The following is a 22,856-nucleotide window of genomic DNA, read 5'->3' as shown; positions in this document are numbered from 1 at the left end:
TATAATATTAAGAGTTTTATTAATTTCTCCAACTATAAAAATAAATAAATATTAATAACCTATTTGTTTGAAGACCTATCATTTGGTTTAGAGTTACATACATTTTTAATAATCTATCCTTACTACCAGAAACAACACTTTGACCATCTGGACTCCAATCTACAGTATAAACTTCATCGGCATGACCTGGTAATTCGATGGTCATTTTCTTTGTCTTGATATCCCAAATCTTGAGAGTACTATCTTTGCTACCACTAACTAAATATCTACTATCGCTACTCCAACACACTTGATAGACGGCACCAACATGTCCTCTGAAATTACCCAAAAACTTGTTATTTGCAGCGTCCCACAACTTGATTGATTTGTCAAATGATGCGCTGGCAAAATAACGACCATTTGGTGAAAATGATACAAGATTAATTAATTGTTGATGTCCAGCCAAACGAGCTACTGGTGCCTTGGCATGTGCAGGATTCCAAACGATACATGTAAAATCATCTGATCCAGATACCATTACATCACCTTTGGTGCCACCTGCTACCGAATTTAATACTTGATTATATCTCTCGAGTGCAGCCTTTTGAGCCTCTTCTTTGGTGTCGTGATGTTTTCCAGTGTGATCAAATGGACCGGTTCTGAGGACATAGTCAGTATTGAGGGCTATACTATTGACCCAATGAGCATGACCTTCGAGTGCACGTATTAATCTACCTTCGTTGGTGTTGAAAACTCTGATGGTTCTGTCTTGTGATCCCGAATAGATGAGACCTTCACCACTCCATCTGAGACAAGTGACACTCATTGTGTGTCCCGATAGAGTCATGAGACACTTGTTTGATTCTGTATCCCAAATCTTTACGGTGGCATCCTTTGAAGATGATGCCAATCTGGTACAATTTGGATTTAAATGATATGGTTCCCATTGCAATGCAGTAATAAACTTTGTATGTCCCCTTAAAACTGATCCCATTTGTTTACCAGTCTTTGGATTCCATATACGAATTTCACCTTCCATTCCACCTGTTGCAATCTTTTTACCATCTGGTGACCATGAAACTTGTAATACCCAATTTGTATGACCCCTAAAATAGATAATGATAGATTAATAAATAGATGGTCATATGTAAATTATAAATAAATAAATAAATAAATAAACTATATAGTTTTACATACTTGCAAGTAAAGATTGGAGTTTGAGTATTTAAATCCCAAATTCTTAATGTACCATCACCACCAACCGATGCCAAACCACTACCATCTGGTGAGAAAGCACTATTTAATACGGCCTCTGTATGTCCTTCCATTGACGATGAACATCTTGTTACTGGTGTAATTCTAAAAACTGCTTGTGGTTGATATAAAATGTTTAATGTTGTCTCTTCAGATTGTCCTTGCATATGATTCTTTAAAGATTTTACAATTTCATTCTCATCTACAAAGAATGAATATGGTAATTCTTCATCCTAAAAAGAAAAAGAAAAAGAAAAAGAAAAAGAAAAAGAAAAAGAAAAAGAGAAAGAAAAAGAGTAATAATAATATGATTTGTTAATATAATTTGATATACTCGTATATGCAAATAAATAATATTGCGTACATTTTTTAATAAATTATTAATCAAAAGTTGTAGTTGTTCAGTAGTTATATTTTGAGGTACAGAGATTGGTGGACCAGTTGGTTCAGATTCTTGATCATCTTTATTTTTGAATTGAATGATAACACTAAGTGATTGTTCCTCTTGATATATCTTTTCTGCTTGTTCAAGTGTAGATGGTACTTCTTCTGCTGCTTTAAATCCTGCCTTTCTTCTAGGATAATCTTTTTTTGTTGGTTTATTATTCATCTTATCGTTGTTGCTGTTGATTAATATTATTGTGTTATAATTAAATCAAAAGGAAAAAAACGAGACCCCTCTCTCCTTCGTTCGTTTTAAAAAATTTTTATTTAATTTTTTTTTTTATTTAAATTTTTTCATTGTTGCGCATTTTTCAAAGGTCTTTGTTGTCCCATTTTGAGAAATCCAATGTTGTGAATAAATCATCCAAGGTTTCACCTCTTCGGATGCATGTGAATGTTTTGGTCTCGTTGTTGTTGTTGTTGGTAGTAGTAAATAAATATTCAGCCGATCTTGTCTTTCCGTTGTAGTTAAAACCCATACTATGTCCATGTGCTCCACTATCATGAATCACCAATATATCTCCTTTTTCAATGTTTGGTAATGATCTATTTACTGCAAATTTATCATTATTCTCACATAATGATCCAACTATATCATATAGATTATTATTATTTTGATTATTTTGATTATTTTGATTATTTTGATTATTTTGTTTTAAAACAGTAATATGATGATAAGCACCATACATTCCAGGACGCATTAAATTAACCATACAGGCATCAACTCCTACATATTGTTTATAAGTTGATTTGTGGTGAATAGCTTTTGTAATGAGACAACCATATGGTCCAGTGACAACTCTACCACATTCAGTTACAATTTTAATTTCTTTAATGTTGGCGTTGACGTATTGTTGTTGATCAGAGAGTAGTGGTAATATGATATTATTGTATTGGTTGGCTATTCTTTGAGCAAGTTGTACAAAATCAACGGGTTTTTGACCTGGTCGATAAGGGATACCAATACCACCACCCAAGTTTATCATTTCAAAAGTGAGTGACATTGGTGACCGAGACAACTCTGCAACAGTATTAAAGAGTAATTTGGCAGTCTCTTCAAAGTAATCTAGTTGCAACTCATTCGATGCCACCATACAATGTAAACCAAATCTATCTACACCCAAAGCCTTTAGCTTGGCATATGCCTCTGGCAATTGAGCAGCAGTCAAACCAAACTTTGCTTCTTGTGGTTCTCCAATGATTGCATTTCCTTGTTTAAGTGGTCCAGGATTATATCTCAAAGATACCATTCTTGGCATCTTCTCACCACCAAGTGCCTGTTTCATTGCATCAATTTGTGTTATATCATCAAGGTTGATGACTGCACCCAATTCATATGCCAATTGATATTCCTTGTCTGGTGTATTATTACTTGTAAACATAATTTCATCACCTTTAAATCCAACTATAAAATAATAAATAAATAAAATCATTGTTAGATACAATATAGAGAAGAGAGAGAGAGAGAGAGAGAGAGAGAGAGAGAGAGAGAGAGAGAGAGAGAGAGAGAGAAAGAGAGAGAGAGAGAGAGAGAGAGAACAAACAGATTGTTGTTCTGTATATCACTGTTTTGTTTTTTACCTTTTTGAGATAAGATTAATTCTGCAAAAGAACTACAATCTACACCCATTCCTTGTTGTTTAAGTAGATCTAGTAGATGTGGATTAGGAGTTGCCTTTACAGCAAAATAGTTGGTGTAATGAGTGAAATGATTTCTAAACGATTTGATCATATGACGTGCATTTTCAGCAATCATATCACCATTGTATAGATGAAATGGTGTATCTCCTTGAGCATTTCGAATTGCATCAAATATTTGATCGCTTGTAAATGGCATCTCTTTGTTGTTGTTGTCAAAGGTTGTATCATCTTTGGTTGTTGGTATCATTCTTTGATTCGATTCGATTCAAATGATTACCTTTTGCGACAATCTTATGCATTTCTAGAAGGAGCTGGTGAATCGGAGAAGAAAAAAAAAAAAAAAAAAAAAAAAAAAAAAAAGAAACCTGGGATATTCATTCTTTTTTGTTGTGAGGCTTCCACCATTCAAACCAAAATGAACATCAAAAATAAAAGTGTTGTTCTTACAGTTTTAGTATTATTTATCTCATTTGTTATATATCATCAAAATAATAATAATCATTTAACTTTTATTAATTATATATTCAATACTACTACTACGATGACAACTACTACAGCTACTACTAGTAAATATTTATTTGATAGAGGTGATCGTTTGGTATTACCAGACAATGTAGTACCAAAAAGTTATAATCTTCATCTTTATCCAAATATAAAGGCATTTACTTTTCGTGGACAAGTAGATATTACATTGCAAGTCAACAAACCAACTACTACCATTGTTATTCATTCTATTGAAATTGCCATTCAAAGTGCTACCATCAACAATAACAACAAGGCCATCAATATTGAATACGATACTACTGATGAAGTTGCTGTTCTTACATTTGAAAAAGAGGTTAGTCCATCTGACTCTGCCGTACTTGCCATTGCCTTTACTGGAGAGTTGAATGACAAGTTGAAGGGTTTCTACCGTTCAAAGTATGTCGTCAATGGTGAAGATCGTTATGTTGCCACCACTCAATTTGAAGCAACCGATGCTCGTCGTGCTTTCCCATGTTTTGATGAACCAGCACTCAAGGCTGAGTTTTACATTACCATCACCACCGAGAAGCACCTCACTGCCTTGTCCAATCAACCAGAAGTATCTCTTACTGACAATGCCGACGGTACTCATACCTATGTCTTTGAAAAGACACCTCGTATGTCTACCTATATTGTAGCCTTTGTCGTTGGTGAATTTGATTATGTCGAAGGATTCACAAAGAGTGGAGTTCGTACTCGTATCTATCAATCCATTGGTAAAGAAGAAAAGGGCGACTTTGCTCTCGATGTTGCTATTCGTGCCCTAGATTTCTTTGAAGAGTATTTTGAAATCCCATTCCCACTCAAAAAGTGTGATCACATTGCCATTGGATCTTTTACTTTTGGTGCCATGGAGAATTTTGGTTTGATCACTTATCGTGAATCTATTCTTCTTACCTCTCCACAAACTACTCTTAGAACTAAACAAAGAATCACTGAAGTTATTGGTCATGAATTGGCTCATCAATGGTTTGGTAATTTAGTATGTAAAAAAATAGATAAATAGATAGATTATATTATATTTATATTTTTATTTTTTTTAGGTAACAATGGAATGGTGGTCACAATTATGGTTAAATGAAGGTTTTGCAACTTATATGGGAGTTTTGGTTACTGATCATTTATTCCCAGAATGGAATGATTGGTTAGATTTTAGTGAAATCTATAGAAATGGTGCTTTGGGTTTGGATGCTTTGGAGAATAGTCATCCAATCGAAGTACCTGTCCACAACTCTGCTCAAATCAATGAAATCTTTGATGCCATTTCCTACAACAAGGGTGCATGTGTCATTCAAATGGTAGCCACTCGTTACGGTGATGCCTTCCGTCAAGGTCTCAATCACTACCTCACCAAATTCAAGTACCAAAACACCAACACTGAAGATCTCTGGGACTCAATCTCTCTAAAGGCCAATGATAATGTAAAGGACTTTGTTGATGCCTACACTAAAAAGGCTGGTTATCCAGTCGTATCTTTTACTCGTTCTCAAGGATCATGTTGTTCGTATCACGTTTCCCAAAGACAATTCCGTTTCACTGAAACTGCCGATGTTTCAAAGGATCCAATCTGGAAGTGTCACATTCAAGTGGAAACTAGAGACAAGCAATCCCAAGAAATCATGCTCGACTCTAGAGAAAAGGATGTAACTATCAATGTCAAAGAGGGAGAGTGGTTCAAGCCAAACTACAAGCAAACTGGTTACTATCGTATTCAATACGACCAATCCATCATTGATTTGCTCCTTCCAGCCATCAAGTCTCTTGAATTACCAGCTGCCGATCGTTTGGGTCTCTTATCTGATGCCAATGCTTTGAGCAAGGCTCTTCAAACTCCACTCTCTGTCTTTATGGATCTAGTATCGGCATTTGAAAATGAAAACGAGTTTAGCATTTGGTCATTCATCATGGACCGTCTCTCTGTTTTATTGGCCATCACCGAAGATCAACCATATCACCAACAACTCGAAAAGTTTGTCGTCAAACTTCTTACACCACTATCCACCAAGCTTGGTTTCGAATCAGTCAAAGGTGAATCATCATCTGACGTTCTTTTACGTGAAAAGGTTAATACCCGTCTTGGTCTCCTCGGTTATGCTCCCATTGTAGAAGAATCAAAGAAACGTTTCGCCAAACACCTTGATGGATCATCTCCACTCACTGCCGATGTTCGTGCTGTTGTACTCCACACTGTCGTTCGTAACGGTGACGAAGCTGTACAAGATCAAGTCATTGAACTCTACAAAAAGGCCAAGGTTGTCGCTGAAAAGAATTCCTATCTCCAAACTATTGGTCTCAATCGTAGTCCATCTGGTGTCGAAAAGGCCCTCAAATTCTCTCTCACAGAATTTGTAAACATGCAAGATACTTTTATCGTATGGTCTGGTGTCGGACACGCTCAACGTAGTCACACTTGGAAATATTTTGTCGACAATTTCAAGTCAATCAATGATCGTTTCAAGGAGAGTGGATTGTTTGGTCGTATTATCACATCGACACTTGCCTATCGTCTCTCTGACCAACAAATTGAAATTGCTGAAAAGTTCCTTCTCAAGGATAATGCCATCCCAATTGCTCATCGTTCCATTCTACAAGATATCGAATCCATCAAGACCAATGGTAAATGGTTTGAATCTTTCAATAATGACCTTTCTCAATGGTTAAACAAACAAAATCTCTAAAAGGTAGAAATAAAAAGTGAAGGAGCATTTTTTTTTGCCCATTGTTTTCAAAGAACAAAAAACCAAGGTGACTTTTTTTTTTTTTTTTTTTTAATAATGTACCAGATATCTTGCATGTTTGTTTTTAACTACTACTATTTATTTATTTATTAAACTTTTGTACTTTTATTCAAACAACACCAAATATATCAAACAATGACAAACAAATTAGTGAGCAATTCACTTGATGTAAGTAGCAATGATCAGATCAAATTAATTAAAACCCCCAAAACTATTTATTGAACTCCCTTTCTACTTTATTATTATAGCTGAGAAAACAATATGCAAACGATGCTGAAGACGATGATTGGGATACTGATTCCGATTTTGTTGTACGTATTCTAGAGAAAAGATAAAAAGAAAACAGATCAACTATATAGTTAACATTATTCTTTTGTTTCACTCAAAAAGAATACAAATAATATCGATAATTCAAAACAAACCAAAGTAAATGAGCCAGTAGGTGTTAGAGCAAGTGTAATTGGTAGAGATTTACTTCAAAAGAATGCACCTGCAGACAAAGTACCTGTACAAGCATCAAAATCAACAACACAATCACTACCTAAATTCCATGCATACTATGGTGGAGGTGATGGTGGCGCCGCTGCACCACCTCAACAATCTTCAAAGCCAGCACCATCTAAACCAGCACCAAAACCAGCAGCAGCAGCAGCAGCACCATCTACCACCTCTTCTTATTCTTCACCAGCACCAGCAGCTAAACCAACACCAGTTGCTGTACCTATTTCACAACCAGTAAAACCACCTCCAGTAGCTGCCAAATTCACTCAACCAACTCCACCACCAGTCAAAGCTGCAGCAGCAACCCCTCCACCAAAGGTGGCTCCCAAACCAATCGTGTCAAAGTTTGTTCAAGAAGACTACAAACCAGAGCCAACCCCTGCTCCAGTGCCTGTCAAAAAAGCACCACCTCCACCTCCAAAACGTAGTGCAGAACCAGAACCAGAACCAGAAACATATGACGATCAACAAAGCTATGATCAACAGGGTTATGATCAACAAGGCTATGACCAACAAGGTTATGACGATCAACAAAGCTATGACCAAGGATATGATCAACAGGGTTATGATCAACAAGGGTATGACCAACAAGGTTATGACGACCAACAAGGCTATGACCAACAAGGTTATGACCAACAGGGTTACGACCAAGGATATGATGACCAAGCAGCAGCCTCTTATCCACAAGCCGAAGCACTATATGATTACGCAGCTCAACAACCAGATGATTTATCATTCTATGCAGGTGACATTATCAATATCTATGATAGTAGTGATGCAGGAGGTTGGTGGTATGGTGAATGTCAAGGCCAAACTGGTAATTTCCCTTCATCATATGTCAAACTACTCTAACAATAAACCAACTTCCCTTTGTCATATGTCAAACTACTCTAACAATAAATAATTTCCCATCCAGAAACTCAGAAACCTCAGCAAAAATTTCCCACTGTCCTAAATGTATGCCAAAAATAACTATTTTATTTAAATGATGATGACTCTAATTTATTCCTCGATTGTACCAAACATAATTCTAGTTGGAAAATGTAATAATGATGAAATCAAGGATCCTTTATCATCGACATTGTTATTATTTTTTGTGTTGAGACTAGAAAAAGAAGAAGATGAAGGAATGACAGCCGTTTGGTGTAGTTCTCTCAATTCCAATTGATTCTCTAGAGATAATAGTCTAGATTCCATAGAGTTTACTTTTAATTCAATAGATGTGAGTTCAATATTTCTTCTGTTTGACCACTCTGATAATTCCTTTTTAATCTTTTTCATTTCTATTTGATGTTGTTTGGCTAGGGAAATCATTTGTTGTTGGTGCATAGATTCGAGGACAAGTTTTAATTGGTCTTGGATGATTGATTTAATCTTTTCGTCTGTATACATTCCCGTAACTTGTTTGAGAATTTGTTCATATCCATGTTGTTGTTGTTGTTGTTGAAATTGATCATCAGAGTTTAAAACTGGTTCCTGTCTATTGGATTGAGGAGGAGGGGGAGAATAATAAATGTCATCGATTCGGGTATTAAAGTGATCTAGGAAATAAAAAATGGGTTGATAACAAGATACCACTCCAGCTATGATAATAAAGTATGGATGTAATAATTGACTGAGTGATGACAATGAATATTTCTCACACAGCACATCAAGACAATACCATGTTGCCAAAGCCAAAAAAGGACACAATATCGAAAAAAATAATAATCTAACAAAACAAAAAGAAAGGAATTAGTATAAACTATATATATGACAGAGATGGATTACAATGAAACCTACTTCCATTCTAGGTGGTGTAAACTCAAAAGATGTTTTCTCACAATATCCTGTTGATCACGTGATGTATAGGTATCTTTTTTATCATTTAACAATCTTGATTTCTCACGCACAATTAAATAGAGTTTAATTGGTGTCTTGAATATAAATATTCCAAATGATACTGCTATATACCAAACTATAATGTCCAATGCAGCTGATAATGTCAATTTCTAGAAAAAAGAAAGTAAATGGTTTGGTTCATTTAGAGTCTCTCCTCTCTCTCTATCTCTCTCTCCTCTATCTCTCTCTTAATCTATCTATCTGAGCTTACATTTGCATGAACAGCAAGCATCAATGGTATGATGACAAAGACTGTAAGAGTCTGAAATGATTTACCAAGAGTCATTTCAATTGATGGTTTAAAAAGTAGATTAAAGATAATAAAAATGATAATGATCAAACTATAATTTAAATATATATATGTATAAAAGTTATTTGTATGATGATGATGATAAAGATATAATGACTAGAGACATTGAACTTTTGGGTATGAACCCCCTTTAAAGATTAATAATCATCGCAACACACACACACTTATATATATATAAGGCGGGGTAAAAAAAGAAGTAAACAAAGTGATGCATTTCCATTTTTGGATTATTTTATTTATTTATAAATTATAAATATTATATTATATTAATCTCTAGATACTTAAATCTTTAATCTCTTTTAATAATCCACCAAGAAATGAGCGATCTATTGGTATTGAAAGATAATTTTCTCCACTTTCTACAGTACTTTTAATAATCTTGTGATCGATAAACTCTGATAACAATGCTTTCAACATTGAGTGTGATGAAACCAAGAATTGATCAAATGCCAGTCCATAGAAAAGGTCAAATGATATTCTTTGTTGATTTTGTTTTAATGATGTTGATATTGTATTATTATTATTATTATTATTATTATTATTATTATTATTATTATTATTTTCTTTGTTATTATCTTTGTTATTATCTTTGTTGTCTCCTATTTGATGATTCTTTAAAAAATGTTCAACTAATAGTTGGAAAACATTTCTTGAATTTGGTGGAAGTGCTCTAAGTACAATTAATATAGATTTGATAAATGAATTATGACCACCACTTGTACTTTTGTGATTGAGTAGTGATACTTCGTAGTTTGATTCAATTGAATAGGGCTCCAATGTAGGTACACTATGTCTTATCCAATTAAATTGTACCTCATGGTTGACATCCCAAAGTATAGGTGCATTGAGATGATCGATCGATGCAATAATATGTATTTGTGGAATCGTTGCAAGAAATGCTAATATTGTTTGTGCTTTAATATTTCGAAGTGATACACCATCTATATTGTGTACCACTAAATATAAACAACTATAGTTACTAAAGTTGGTTGATTGTATAAAAGTGGTAGCCGTAGTGGTACCATCATTGTTTGTTTCTTGTTCATATTCATCTTGTTCATTATTGTCATTTTTATTTCCATCATCCCCATGTTGTTGTTGTTGTTGTTTATATTTATAGAGTTGATCTAAATTTCTTTTTTCCTCAAAACAACTTTTAATGTATTCACATTGCATCATAAAAGAAGAAAAGTTTGGAGATTTACAATTGAATAGAGTGTTGGTGATACAATCGAGAACACTCTTTATCTTGAAATGAGGTAGATATCCATAGATTGGTATAAATGGACCATCTGCACATCGTAAAGAGGTGACAAATGATTCCAAGAATGATTTCTTACTTCCATATCCATACACTAAAACATTGTGACCAAACTTTAAATCATTATACATCTCACAAAATTTGTTCTTGTTTGATTTTGATAGATTCATCTTTTCTTTTTTGTGTGTAGTCTCTGTTTTTGATATTAATCTGGTTATTTGCTTTTAAAAAAGATATATATAAAGCAACAAAGAAGTCATTAATCATTCTGTAGGTATTATTCCTCTTGTAACACACACATACTTCATCATCCAACAATTTAATTTGAGATAGAGTATTATTTGATGTCTTGTTTATATCTGATTTAAATGTAAAGTAATCTATTGCTTCTTCTTCATCTGATGATTGTTGGATATCATTTTCTTGTTCCAATTCTTCTTCTTCTTCTTCTTGTTGTTGTACTATTTCTTCTTGTTGTTTCTTCTTTTTTATAGTGGTATTGTCATTTATAGTTGTAGTTGTAGTAGTAGTAGTAGTAGTGGATCTTGATACTACACCCCCTCCTCTTCCTCTTCCTCTTCCTCCTCCTCTTCCTCTTTTTGTAACCATGGTTATTATTAGTCTTTTGAAATTCAAACAATGAAATCCCCGAAATATTGTTGTCAAAACTTGAAGTTGAAACCAAAGATTAATCATTATTATTAGTTTTTTTATTTATATATAATGAGTAAATATTCTTCTTCATCATCATCATCGTCATCAGGAGGAGGAGGAGGTCCTTCAAAAGTGATTTCAGAACTATCAATAGAAGAAACCAACAGGATTAGAGCATCACTTGGTTTAAAACCATTGGATACATCATCTTCTAATAGTAATCAACAACAACAACAACAACAACAACAACAACAACAAAAACAAAAACAAGAACAAGAACAACAACAAAAACAACAAGAAACTTTAAATGCAATTGAACAATTAAAGAAAAAGAGAGAGAAACAAAGTTTACATAAGTCTAAATCAATTGCCGAACAACAAATCGAAGATCAAGGTGACGATGATGATCTTTCATCTTGGATACAAAGATCAAGAGCAAAACAAGCTGCTACTTCTTCTTCTTCTTCTATAAAATCAACAACAAAAAAAGGTATGAAATAATCTTCATCAATATCGATCGATATGACATAATATTAATGATACCTCTTTTCTTTTTTTTTTTTTTTAGCGTTACCTTTAACAAATATGACAACAGGAAATATTAAAGTATCAAATAAATTAGAGAATATAGCAGATGGTAATGAACATATATTGGTTCTTAAAGATTCAAATGTATTGGATGATGAAGGAGATGAATTGGTTGATATCAAATTGGCTGAAAAAGAAAATAGAGAAAGAATATTGGATGGATCAAAGAAAAAGTCACAATATGACAAGTTTGATGAATATGGTAACCAAAAAAATAATAATTTATTGGAACACTATGATGATAATTATAATCAAATATCTGTAAGTTATTAACCATCTATCAAAATATATATGTACTTTATATATATTTATATATTGTTTTAACATATTTTATTTTATTTTTTTTCCAATTAGGGATTTACAATTACAAATGATGGATCACTTTCAAATGAATTAAATGAACAATCATCATCAACATCTGCATCCGATGATATAAAGAAAAGATTAGAACAACAACTATCATATGATTTACAATCAAGTTGTAAGTAAATAGAAGAAATTCATTATAATGAAAAAAATAATCACTAATTTGTTTAACATTTTTATTTTATTTTTTAATTTAGCTGTTTTACAATCATCATTTTATACCAAAGAAGAAATGGAACAATTTAAAAACCCCAAGGTAGATAAGAAAAAAAAGAAAAAGTCTGTTAGATCTCGATCAACAGAAGAAAATGAAAAACCATTTTCCCTTGGTGATTTGGATGCTACCACTTCAAGTGATCTTGGTAGCAGAAGATCAAGAAAATCAATGGCAGACGATATAGACACAGAGAATCAAAGACAACAAAGAGATTCAAACTATCAAAAGGCTGTTGAAAAGGCGGCTGAGCAATCAAAGCAAATCTTTTCATCCTATGACGAAGAAGCAGAGGATGAAAGTTTCTATCAATCACTTCAAAAGGCTAAAAAAGCAACTATCAAACCAAAAGAATCGAGCATAGTTGATATTGTAAAAAATAATCTTAAAAAGAAACAACAAAAGGAACTTGAAGATGGAGCAGAACAACAATCAACAACAACAACAGAGTCTGATGACAACTTTTTAACTTCAACAACAGAATTTGTTCGATCATTAAATTCTGAAGGTTTAATTTCAAAACTCTATAAAAAACATGACGATGATGACCAAATGACAGAGGATCAACAAATGTCAAAAGATGATGATTTACCTATGAATCAACAAGATGACAATGAAGATGATGATGAAGATGATGAAGATGATGATAATGATGACTATGACAACGATAATAATAATAGTCATCAACCAAATTTACAACAAACAAACAATAATAATAATAATCAAAATAATGGAAAAACCAACAACAATTTAATTATACCAGAAGAACCAATGGTATCTGGTAGTATGTCTGCAGCACTCAAATTATTAATTCAAAAAGGAGAACTTAAACCACAAGAAAAATCAAAGAGAAAACTATCTTCATTTGATGATGCAGACACTATCATTCAACTAAAAGATGAATTTGGTCGTATTATGAACAGAAAGGAAGCATACAATGCAATGTCACAAAGATTCCATGGCAAGAAATCAGGATTGAACAAGATGGAAAAGAGAAGAAGACAATATGAACAAGATTTACAACAAAAGAAAATGTCATCAACCGATACTCCACTGGGAATGATGAAAACTTTCCAAACACTTCAAGAAAAAACATCTTCTCCCTATCTCGTAATATCTGGTGGTATGAATGGAGGAGATAATTTATTAGGTGCTGTTTTACAACAAAAACATCAAAATAATAAAAAATAATTTAAACATTAAAATTTAATATTTATTTTAATTTATTTTAGCATTCAACATCTGGTTGATTACTTGGGAGTGCAACCTGGAATTCTGGTAATTCTGAGAGTGTTTGATTAATTCTAACAATATTTGGGTATGGTGTCATATCAACATTGAAACGATTGGCATTATAAACTAGGAAAATAAAAGAAATAAATAAATAGGAAAATTGGGTATTCATTAGATTTCTTCTTTTTCTTCTTACCTTGAGCAGGAATACATAAATCAGCAAAAGTAACTTGATCACCAACACAATACTTTCCACTATGTTTCTCTAAAAGTTTTTCAAGACCATTGAATCCATTGGCGATCCAAGTACTTGCCCATACTTGTTTCTTTGATTGATCACCACCACTAATCTCTGCAATCTTGTTGAGTACTTTGAGATTCTGAAGTGGTTGAATGTCAGATCCAATGATTTGCATCATCTGACGTACAACAGCACGTTTGGCAGCATCGGTAGGTAAAAGAGGTACTTGAGGTCTTGTCTCTTCCAAGTATTCAAGTATGGACAATGATTGTCCCAATGTGTTGCCATCGATGATCAAGGTTGGTACGACCTTCATAGCATTCAACTTTTCATACTCTTGATCACTTTGTTGGCTCTTGACAAGATGCACTGCAACATACTTGTATTCTACCTTTTTATAGGCCAATGCAATTCTAACTCTCCATGAACAAGATGATCTCCAATAACTATATAAAACTGTTTCTGTCATTTTTTTTAAATAGGTTGTGTTTTTTAATACTACTAACTACTAATGAAGAACAAAATCATGATTAATTTTAAAAACATAGAGACAATTGAAGGGGGTTGAACAAAGAATGAAAAAGAATTTTTTTTATTATTATCTTTAGATCTTTTCAAAACAAACAAATAATTAGTCCTACAACAACAAGTACAAGTACGAATCGAATTAGGTTGCAATACAATCAACCATGGATGCATTCATTATTGTACTTTTAATCAGTGTACTTGTCATTGTAGGATTACTTTATTTGGTGTTGTTTCCTTCAAGGAATTACATTGAAACTATTACTCAAACAGATGACGACTACCAAGAACCACAACTATTAGATACTATCAATGACAATCAACAAAGAAATAATCAACAACAACAACAACAACAACAAAGACATACTGCTGTATCTCGCATGAATCTTAGAAATAGAAGACATCCTAATAATAATAATAATAACAATATTAATAATAATAACTACAACAATAATAATAATAATAATAATAATGATGATGATGATGATTCAGATATAGATGACGATGATTCAGATGATGTTGATGATAATAATAATGCATCTTCTTCATCATCTACAACAAAAAGAACTAAAAAGATTGGAACTAAAAAGTTGGAAAAGATAAAGATGAAAGAAGAGAAGAAAAAGATGAGAGAATATGAAGCACATGTTAGAGAGGAAAAGAAGAAAAAGGATGAGGAAAAAGATCGTCTTTCAAAACAAAAGAGAGATGATGAAGAAGAAAGATCAAGACAACGAGAGGAACAAGAGAGAAAGATTAGAGAGGAAAAGGAAAAACGTGATGAAGAGGAATATAGCGCACTCAAAGCTACCATGTCTTTGGATGAACAAGGAGAAGGACGAATCCAAGAAGATGAAAATACGCTTTTTGAAAGATTCATAGATTATCTAAAGACAAACAAAATCTCACTATTGGAGGATGTTGCACAACATTTCCAAATAAAGACAAACGATGTCATTGATCGTATAAAGCATCTCGAAAAGGAAGGTCTTTTATCTGGAGTCATAGATGACAGAGGTAAATTCATCTACGTTACCAAAGAAGAAATGGAATCGATTGCCAAGTTTATTGCAAAAAAAGGAAGAGTAACAATCGAACAATTGGCAAAACAATCAAATGTTTTAATTGATCTATCAACCAAAATGCTACAAATCCCAAATAATAATAATAATAACGAAAATAATAGTAGAGGTGTTGATATTGGTTAATAATCAAAATAAATATTTATTGTCTAGACAAAGTTTATTTAAATGTACGAGCAATCTTGGATTATTACCAAGGTGGAGGAGTGCAATCAACCGATGAACCTTCAACATATTGGAGGTATAGGCAATACCATTGAGTTGCCCATTGATGGTTGGGGAGGATACGACGTCCAGCCACAGAATAGTCCCACTGCATTGCATCACTAAATGAAAATCCCAAATATTTGATTACATAGGATGCAAATACTTCTCCAGTACGATCACATCCTAAATAATAATAATTAAAGGTTAGAATTATTTTTATCGATTTTAGTTATTTATACATACCACATTCACAATGAATATACAAAACTATTGATTCATCTCTAGAGGTATCGTAAAGAATATCTCTGTAGAGTTCCATTCTTGAAGGGAGATCATCTTTTTGCCATGTTGGTAATGTCTTTGCCCATGCAATTCTCTCTTCGGTTGGTACGAGGTTTGGATCGGTGAGATCGCCCAATGTAATATTGGTATTGAACTCACCAAAATTACTATTGTTTGCAAAAAAGGTAGACTCTAATTCAATGTCTGGTAATTCATCTCTAAGACCATAGATTAGCTTAATATCGATAATATAAAATGACTCTGGAAGTACAACATTGTGATTGGATAATGAATCATTTCTCATATACTCTACCAATAAATCATAAGCGAAAACATCTTTATCTGAGTGAGAGAAAGAAAGAAGAGAGAGAGAGAATGAGATTATAAAAAGTCAGTCATAGCAGCAGTAAATTTACTATTATTATTATTTGTTTAATAAATACCATCTATCAATGTTTTTGGTTCATTTCCTCTGAATAGATAATTTGAATGTCCATTTGACAAGATAGGTGTATGATCGACCAATCTAACCTTACGAGGGTCAAGATAGTAGGTGGCAGAAACAAATGATGCACTGATTATTGCAATGAGTGCTATTAACAATAGTTGTTTATCTCTCATCTTATTACTATTATTTGTTTAAAAGTGATTGAGTTCACAATCAAATCATTTTCTCATGAGAGGGGGTCTTCCTCTCTCCTCCTTTCGGATTTCGAATAAAATTTTTATTCTATCAAGCCTTTTTTTCGGAGTTGATCGAAAATGGAATCGTTGAACTGTTTAAAGAAAAGTAGGGTAGGATCTTGAGTCATATACCCAATAAGATTTAGTTATATTTATTTTAATGTGGTGGTATTTATGAGATTTTACAATGTTGTGTTTGTTAATGTTTGTATTTAATACAAACTATTATTATTATTATTATTAACTATTAATTATTATTATTTAAAAATCTTTGAATAATTGAGCAAATGGATCAACAAAGTTTGGTGATATTTCTTCACGCATAGGTTCTTCGTCATACTTTTCAAAGTTTGAAGAATCTCCTTGGAATTGAATGCTTGGTACAAAAGGAGCCAATACTTTTCTTTGGATTAGCTTGTCCCAATCGATATCAACAAACCACTTGTGATTCTTTACATCTTGTACTCCATCCTTTAAAGCACCCAATCTACGAGTTCTATCACTGGTTAAAAGCCTCTTTACCAGATCCTTGGCATCAAGATCAAAGTGTTGTGGAAAAGTTATTCTTGCTGCCAAAATCTTGTCATAAATGGCAAATGTATCATCATCATAAAATGGTGGGTATCTAAATTATAAAAAACAACAAATTAGTTTTTTGTTTCTTTCTTTCTCTTTGTTTTACATACCCAGCCAACATTTCAAAAATTAAAATACCAAGAGCCCACCAATCTACAGCCTTTCCATGACCTTTAGATTGGATGATTTCAGGTGCCAAATATTCGGGAGTTCCACAAAGTGTAAATGTTCTATCTTCAACTTTTTTGGCGAAACCAAAATCTGTAATTTTAATGTGTCCTTGGTTGTCTAGTAAAAGGTTTTCTGGCTTTAAATCTCTATATACAATATTATGCTTGTGGAGATACTCCAATGCCAATACAATTTCGGCAGCATAAAATTTGGCCATCGCATTTGGGAATTTGTTTGCTCTTCTCAAATGTGTAAATACCTCTCCTCCTGCAACATATTCAAACAACAAATAGATTTTCTTTTCATCTTGGAATGATTGATATCTAGATTAAATATTAAATATTATAAGAGTTTGTTTACAATATATTTGTCTGTGTGTTTGTTTGTTTGTTATACATACAAATTTACAATAAATGGATGATGAATAGAAGCAAGAATAGATTTTTCCGAATTTAAATGTTCTACCTGCTTTAGTTTAACTACATCTGATTTGTTTAAACATTTCATAGCATAAAAGGTGTGATCGATTTGATTCTGTACAAGATACACCCTACCAAATGTTCCTGTTCCAATCACCCGGACCACTTTAAATTCTTTTAATCTATTTTCAACGTCATCGGGTGGAGGTAAATAAAATGTATTTACTTCTGGTGCTTGTTGTTGTTGTTGTTTTTGTTGTTGATAGTGGGTAGGATGGCTTTGGTGATGGTGATGATGTGGTTGCATTTGAAAGGTTGTTGTAGAAGTAGTAGATGTAGGTGATGTTGTCGACAAAGGCGATAGGACATGGGTGGCAGAGGGCTTATTTGTAGAGTCTATAGTTGAAAAGGATGGTAATTGGGTTGAAGGATGATTACCAATTGGCGAGGTGGTGGAATTATATGATATAAAAGATGGATGCGAGGAAGATGATGACGATGACGACGAAGAAGACGATGAGTTTGATGAGAAAGATGTGTGCATCGTCTTAAAGGGGTGTATAAGACCATCGGAACTTGATCCTCCCATTGGATTGACCAAATTACCAATGCTATTAATACTACTTGCTGGAATATTAAACATGGTTGGTTGGTATTTGATTGAATGTAAGCTTTCACTATTGTCACTACTCTTTTCTTCGATATCCATTCTTGTTAATCTATCTACAACTGTACTAGAAAGTGGTAAACTTCCCTGTTGTTGTTGTTGTTGTTGTTGTTGTTGTTGTTGTTGTTGTTGTTGTTGATGATGTTGATGTTGTTGTTGATCATGGTGATGATGATGTTGTTGTTGGTGATGATGATGATGATGGTGATGGTCATCAATATATTCTTCATCTATTCTATTAGTATTATTATTATTATATGTGTTTGAAATGCCTGTATGATGTTGATGTTGTTGTTGTAAGGGACTACCTTGTGGTGGTGGTCTTTGTGTATGGTGGCCACCACTCTTTTCTTCAATCTCCATTCTTGTTATTCCTGCAGCTACAACTGTACTAGAATATGGTAAAGGACTTGATTGTTGTTGTTGTTGTTGTTGTTGATTATCAGCAGTAGCAGTTGTAGTAGTAGGAGTAGTACTACTGTTGTTTGTATTGTTATTGTAATTATCACCTGGGTTGCGTTGATCCAGGTGCTGGTTCATCGCTTATATATAATATTATATTATATAAACTAATAATAATATATATTTATATGTATTAAAAAGAGAGTGAAAAAAAGAGACCAACTCAGTGTGTGAACAAAAGTAAATTAAATTTAAATTAAATTTTTGCATATTTTTTTCCCAATGAAGAATAAACCATCACCAAAATACTATTAGTATTATTCGATCATTAAATAATAATGAAACAAAGATAATGAGTAACACACAACAAAACGATTCAACCAATCATGAATTTACACCAACAATAACAACAACAACAACATCAAGTCGTTCACCACCTGATATTCTTGAGAAATTCAGATATCATCGTCAAGGTTCTAGTCTGATGATGCATCACCATCAAAAGAGAGAAAAGGAAAATGATGATATAGATCTTGACCAACTAGATGATGATGATGACAATCATAATAAGTGTTATCAATCTCCACCAATACCTTATTACTGTCCACCTAAATCCTCCAAACCACCACAACAACCACCATCATCCTCATTCAAACCTTTGTCGTCTCAGTCTACCAATACACTCTCATCAATACCAAAGTCTACAACACCAAATCAATTATATTCCTCCTCTTACTCCTCCTCCTCCTCTTTTAAAACACCAATTGCTGGTAACTCATTGTCGTCATCAAAGCAACAACAGATCCCGAAAACCAATCAATCAAGCTCAAGTAGTAGTATACTAGCCACCAAAAGCAATCTAAAAACTCCAACCACCACCACCACCACTGCTAGTACAACAACAGGAATGATTGTTGCATTGACTGAAAACAAAAATAGAGAGATTGGACTAGCTGCATACAATCCCATCAACGGTTCTATTGAACTCGGACAATTCTGTGATTCTCAAACTTATGTTCATCTCTATACCAAAATTTATATCTTTAATGCTTCAACTGTAAGATTATCATAATCAATAGAACCACTCTCACTCTCACTCTTTCTCTTTCTCTCTCTCTCTCTCTCTCTCTCTCTCTCTCTCTCTCTCTCTCTTTCTCTCTCTCTCTCTCTCTCTCTCTCTCTCTCTCTCTCTCTCTCTCTCTCTCTCTCTATTTTGATCTAACAATTGTTCTTTTTCATTTAAAGATTTTAACACCTCCAATTAGTAATGAATCAGAGATGATTAAAATGATTACATTGAAATTTAGCAATTTGATGCCAACCACCATACCAAGGAAATTATTTAATGAAAACAATGGATTATTGTTACTCAAACAATATGGTCTCCCCAACTGCATGACACTATTAGAGAAGCAATTACATTCAAAATATTTAGCTTTGGCCTCTTTTAATGCTCTTGTTCAGTATCTCGATGGAAATGATGTTAGTTTTTCAAATAATTGTCTCAACATTTTATTCTCTGGTTCTGAAAGAACAATGCAAATTGATGCTGGTAATGTATTGCTTATTACAACTTTGCTCTAACCATCCAACTAACCATTGTATTATTCATCTCTTTTAGAAACCATTAAAATTTTAGAATTAATTCGAAACAACTTGGATGGATCAAGAAATGCAACCTTATTTTCTTCAATCAATTTTTGTAAAACATCCCAAGGTGAAAGATTACTTATTAGTAATATTACCCAACCATTAACTGGTATATATATATAATTATAGTCTATGAGAAATCTAGATTTTAATGACACTAATTACTATTTTATCTCTTTAAGATTTAGAAACCATCAAAATGAGACAAAATTGTATTAAATTTATATTAAAAAATGAGAAACAATTTTTTGCCATTATTCCTATACTCGGAAAGATTGGTGATTTGGATCGAATGTTGGTCAAATTTACTCAAAAGATTGATTCTAGAAAATTGGGAATTAAAGCAATTCAATCAAATATTCACAATATCGTATGTAGAGAAACAAAATATATATATCTGACATTTCTTTAATCTTATATTTGGTAGATTCAATTTAAAAATTCATTAGAGTTGATACCAAGATTGGCAAATATCTTATCAATATTGAATGATCCTCTTCTCAGTGCTATTTGCAAAAATTTATCAAACAAGACTATTCAATCATCAATGGAAGAAACCTTTAAATATATCAATGAACATCCACCACCAGCCTCAATCACCAATACTATCAATCAAGGAAAATCTACCATTGCCAATACTGTTTGTATAAAAAAAGATGAAAAAATTACCATTTCTTACCCCAACATTTTTAATCTACTATTAGATTGTATCATCTATTAAACAAGGTGTTAATGGACTTTTGGATGTTTGTAAAAAAACATATTATGAATCTTTACAAGGTATGAACACAAAGTCTCATCTCTCTCTTTTTTTTTTAAATTTACTCTAATTTTTAATTTTTATTTTAATCTAGATATGAATAAATTAACTACATACTATCAAGAAGAATATAATTTGAATGGTCTAAAACTTCAACATTCAACATCAAAAGGATTTTTCTTTTCAGTTCCATGCAAAAACAAAGATCTACTTCATCTCCCAAACATCTTTTTCTCTCAAACCTTTAAGAATGCCAGATGTAGCTTTTTATCAAATGACCTATTGTCTCTGTCTCGAAGAAACAAAGAGGTTTTGGAGGAAATTATCCTAATGACATCAATATCGGTTGAAAAGTTAACAAACTTTTATCGAGAGTTTTTGTCTGACCTTTTCAATGTCTCACAATCAATAGCCCTCTTGGATCTCTTAATGTCACTTTCAACTTATGTTACTTTTAATGATCAATGTGGTAAGTCGGATCGATAGATAGATAGATAGAGATAGATCTTTTATAACAAAGTATTTACTTACAAACTCTATTTAGTTTGTCCAGAAGTTTACAACAAAGGACCATTGGCAATTAAAAAAGGATATCACCCAACTCTATTGGCATTGGCAAGTTCCAAAAAAAATCAAGATAATCGTCGTCATAACCATCCCATTCCTGTAAGAACAATATATATTTCTTTCTTTATTTTTTTTCTATTTATTATTAATTTTTATAGAATGATACAATTATCAATGAAACATCAAATTGTCAAATCATACATGGACCAAATATGAGTGGAAAAACAACCTATATTCAACAAATTGCTTTGCTCACTGTGATGGCCCATTTGGGAGGATATGTACCATGTCAATATATGGCGGTACCAGTGACTGAAAAGATTGTAAGTAGAATAGGTACATCGGACAATATGCAAGGAAATGCTAGTACATTCATGACAGAGATGAAAGAAATTGCCTACATTTTGGAAAGTGCCAACGAGAATTCATTGGTTATTATCGATGAACTTGGCAGAGGTACTTCAAATACAGATGGATCATCAATAGCTTGGTCGATTTGTGAATCAATTTCAAGAATACAATGTTATACTCTCTTTATCACCCATTACAAAGAATTATTGTCGCTCTGTCATTTCTATGGAAACATTAAAAATTTCCATTTAAACGTAAGTAATAGTCCTACTCCTTTTCTACTAGTCTAATATTTTTTTTGTTGTTTGTGAAAAGGTTGATAATGATAATAATCAGTTGAAATATACTTATCAAATTACAGAAGGTATTTCCAACAATACTAGTTATGGTATTGATATTGCAGAGATGGCAAGTATAGACAATCAAATTTGTCAAAAAGCCAGATTGATAAGATCTCAATTGGATTCCTACCTGTCGACACCACCACACCCATCCCAACCAACAACTCCATTTGTTCAACAACAACAACCACAATCCACCAACTTTGGTATTATTGAAAGACAAGCCTATCAATTGGTTCAAAAGATTTTAAATATTGAACATGCCAATTTAAATAATGATCAATTGATTGAATATATAAATTATTTAAAAAAGAATTGGAATAAATAATTAATGATAACCAA

At 32.8% G+C, this 22,856-nt stretch overlaps 12 protein-coding genes across 12 annotated transcripts; 5 read left to right on the top strand and 7 right to left on the bottom strand.

Moving 5' to 3' along the window:
• Positions 1–19: 19 nt before the first annotated feature.
• nle1 (WD40 repeat-containing protein) lies at positions 20–1,843 on the bottom strand (the record flags this gene model as incomplete). The annotated part of the gene is made up of 4 exons (XM_004362245.1): positions 20–32; positions 102–1,085; positions 1,177–1,466; positions 1,598–1,843. The coding sequence occupies 4 exons, from the start codon at positions 1,841–1,843 to the stop codon at positions 20–22; spliced, it is 1,533 nt and encodes a 510-aa protein (XP_004362302.1).
• A 145-nt stretch (positions 1,844–1,988) lies between these two features.
• ddcA (group IV decarboxylase) lies at positions 1,989–3,565 on the bottom strand (the record flags this gene model as incomplete). Its single annotated transcript, XM_004362244.1, has 2 exons — positions 1,989–3,082; positions 3,259–3,565. The coding sequence occupies 2 exons, from the start codon at positions 3,563–3,565 to the stop codon at positions 1,989–1,991; spliced, it is 1,401 nt and encodes a 466-aa protein (XP_004362301.1).
• Positions 3,566–3,733: 168 nt separating this feature from the next.
• psaB (puromycin-sensitive aminopeptidase-like protein) lies at positions 3,734–6,521 on the top strand (the record flags this gene model as incomplete). The annotated part of the gene is made up of 2 exons (XM_004362243.1): positions 3,734–4,825; positions 4,887–6,521. The coding sequence occupies 2 exons, from the start codon at positions 3,734–3,736 to the stop codon at positions 6,519–6,521; spliced, it is 2,727 nt and encodes a 908-aa protein (XP_004362300.1).
• Positions 6,522–6,716: 195 nt separating this feature from the next.
• Positions 6,717–7,934, top strand: DFA_06598 (uncharacterized protein; the record flags this gene model as incomplete). The annotated part of the gene is made up of 3 exons (XM_004362242.1): positions 6,717–6,749; positions 6,830–6,892; positions 6,972–7,934. 3 exons carry the CDS (start codon positions 6,717–6,719, stop codon positions 7,932–7,934), a joined length of 1,059 nt encoding a protein of 352 aa, XP_004362299.1.
• A 150-nt stretch (positions 7,935–8,084) lies between these two features.
• On the bottom strand, positions 8,085–9,249 carry DFA_06597 (uncharacterized protein; the record flags this gene model as incomplete). The annotated part of the gene is made up of 3 exons (XM_004362241.1): positions 8,085–8,623; positions 8,887–9,073; positions 9,175–9,249. The coding sequence occupies 3 exons, from the start codon at positions 9,247–9,249 to the stop codon at positions 8,085–8,087; spliced, it is 801 nt and encodes a 266-aa protein (XP_004362298.1).
• A 50-nt stretch (positions 9,250–9,299) lies between these two features.
• orcB (origin recognition complex subunit 2) lies at positions 9,300–11,143 on the bottom strand (the record flags this gene model as incomplete). The annotated part of the gene is made up of 3 exons (XM_004362240.1): positions 9,300–9,304; positions 9,555–10,755; positions 10,838–11,143. 3 exons carry the CDS (start codon positions 11,141–11,143, stop codon positions 9,300–9,302), a joined length of 1,512 nt encoding a protein of 503 aa, XP_004362297.1.
• Positions 11,144–11,257: 114 nt separating this feature from the next.
• On the top strand, positions 11,258–13,547 carry DFA_06595 (SART-1 family protein; the record flags this gene model as incomplete). Its single annotated transcript, XM_004362239.1, has 4 exons — positions 11,258–11,678; positions 11,757–12,037; positions 12,131–12,257; positions 12,340–13,547. 4 exons carry the CDS (start codon positions 11,258–11,260, stop codon positions 13,545–13,547), a joined length of 2,037 nt encoding a protein of 678 aa, XP_004362296.1.
• A 107-nt stretch (positions 13,548–13,654) lies between these two features.
• On the bottom strand, positions 13,655–14,299 carry mai (maleylacetoacetate isomerase; the record flags this gene model as incomplete). Its single annotated transcript, XM_004362238.1, has 3 exons — positions 13,655–13,660; positions 13,693–13,715; positions 13,786–14,299. The coding sequence occupies 3 exons, from the start codon at positions 14,297–14,299 to the stop codon at positions 13,655–13,657; spliced, it is 543 nt and encodes a 180-aa protein (XP_004362295.1).
• A 220-nt stretch (positions 14,300–14,519) lies between these two features.
• DFA_06593 (uncharacterized protein) lies at positions 14,520–15,563 on the top strand (the record flags this gene model as incomplete). The annotated part of the gene is made up of 1 exon (XM_004362237.1): positions 14,520–15,563. The coding sequence occupies one exon, from the start codon at positions 14,520–14,522 to the stop codon at positions 15,561–15,563; it is 1,044 nt and encodes a 347-aa protein (XP_004362294.1).
• A 64-nt stretch (positions 15,564–15,627) lies between these two features.
• DFA_06592 (uncharacterized protein) lies at positions 15,628–16,547 on the bottom strand (the record flags this gene model as incomplete). The annotated part of the gene is made up of 3 exons (XM_004362236.1): positions 15,628–15,827; positions 15,888–16,268; positions 16,370–16,547. 3 exons carry the CDS (start codon positions 16,545–16,547, stop codon positions 15,628–15,630), a joined length of 759 nt encoding a protein of 252 aa, XP_004362293.1.
• Positions 16,548–16,871: 324 nt separating this feature from the next.
• On the bottom strand, positions 16,872–18,983 carry pkaC (cAMP-dependent protein kinase; the record flags this gene model as incomplete). Its single annotated transcript, XM_004362235.1, has 3 exons — positions 16,872–17,235; positions 17,297–17,680; positions 17,758–18,983. 3 exons carry the CDS (start codon positions 18,981–18,983, stop codon positions 16,872–16,874), a joined length of 1,974 nt encoding a protein of 657 aa, XP_004362292.1.
• A 214-nt stretch (positions 18,984–19,197) lies between these two features.
• msh4 (mutS like protein) lies at positions 19,198–22,838 on the top strand (the record flags this gene model as incomplete). Its single annotated transcript, XM_004362234.1, has 11 exons — positions 19,198–19,902; positions 20,091–20,397; positions 20,467–20,604; positions 20,678–20,865; positions 20,923–21,135; positions 21,200–21,275; positions 21,350–21,724; positions 21,800–21,921; positions 21,981–22,427; positions 22,510–22,720; positions 22,828–22,838. The coding sequence occupies 11 exons, from the start codon at positions 19,198–19,200 to the stop codon at positions 22,836–22,838; spliced, it is 2,793 nt and encodes a 930-aa protein (XP_004362291.1).
• Between the last annotated feature and the right edge of the window lie 18 nt (positions 22,839–22,856).

Source organism: Cavenderia fasciculata (assembly GCF_000203815.1).
Source record: "Cavenderia fasciculata unplaced genomic scaffold Scf_Dfasci-G-p-12c09.r1-3, whole genome shotgun sequence".
NCBI lineage: Eukaryota > Evosea > Eumycetozoa > Acytosteliales > Cavenderiaceae > Cavenderia > Cavenderia fasciculata.
This window is presented reverse-complemented; position numbering and strand designations above follow the sequence as displayed.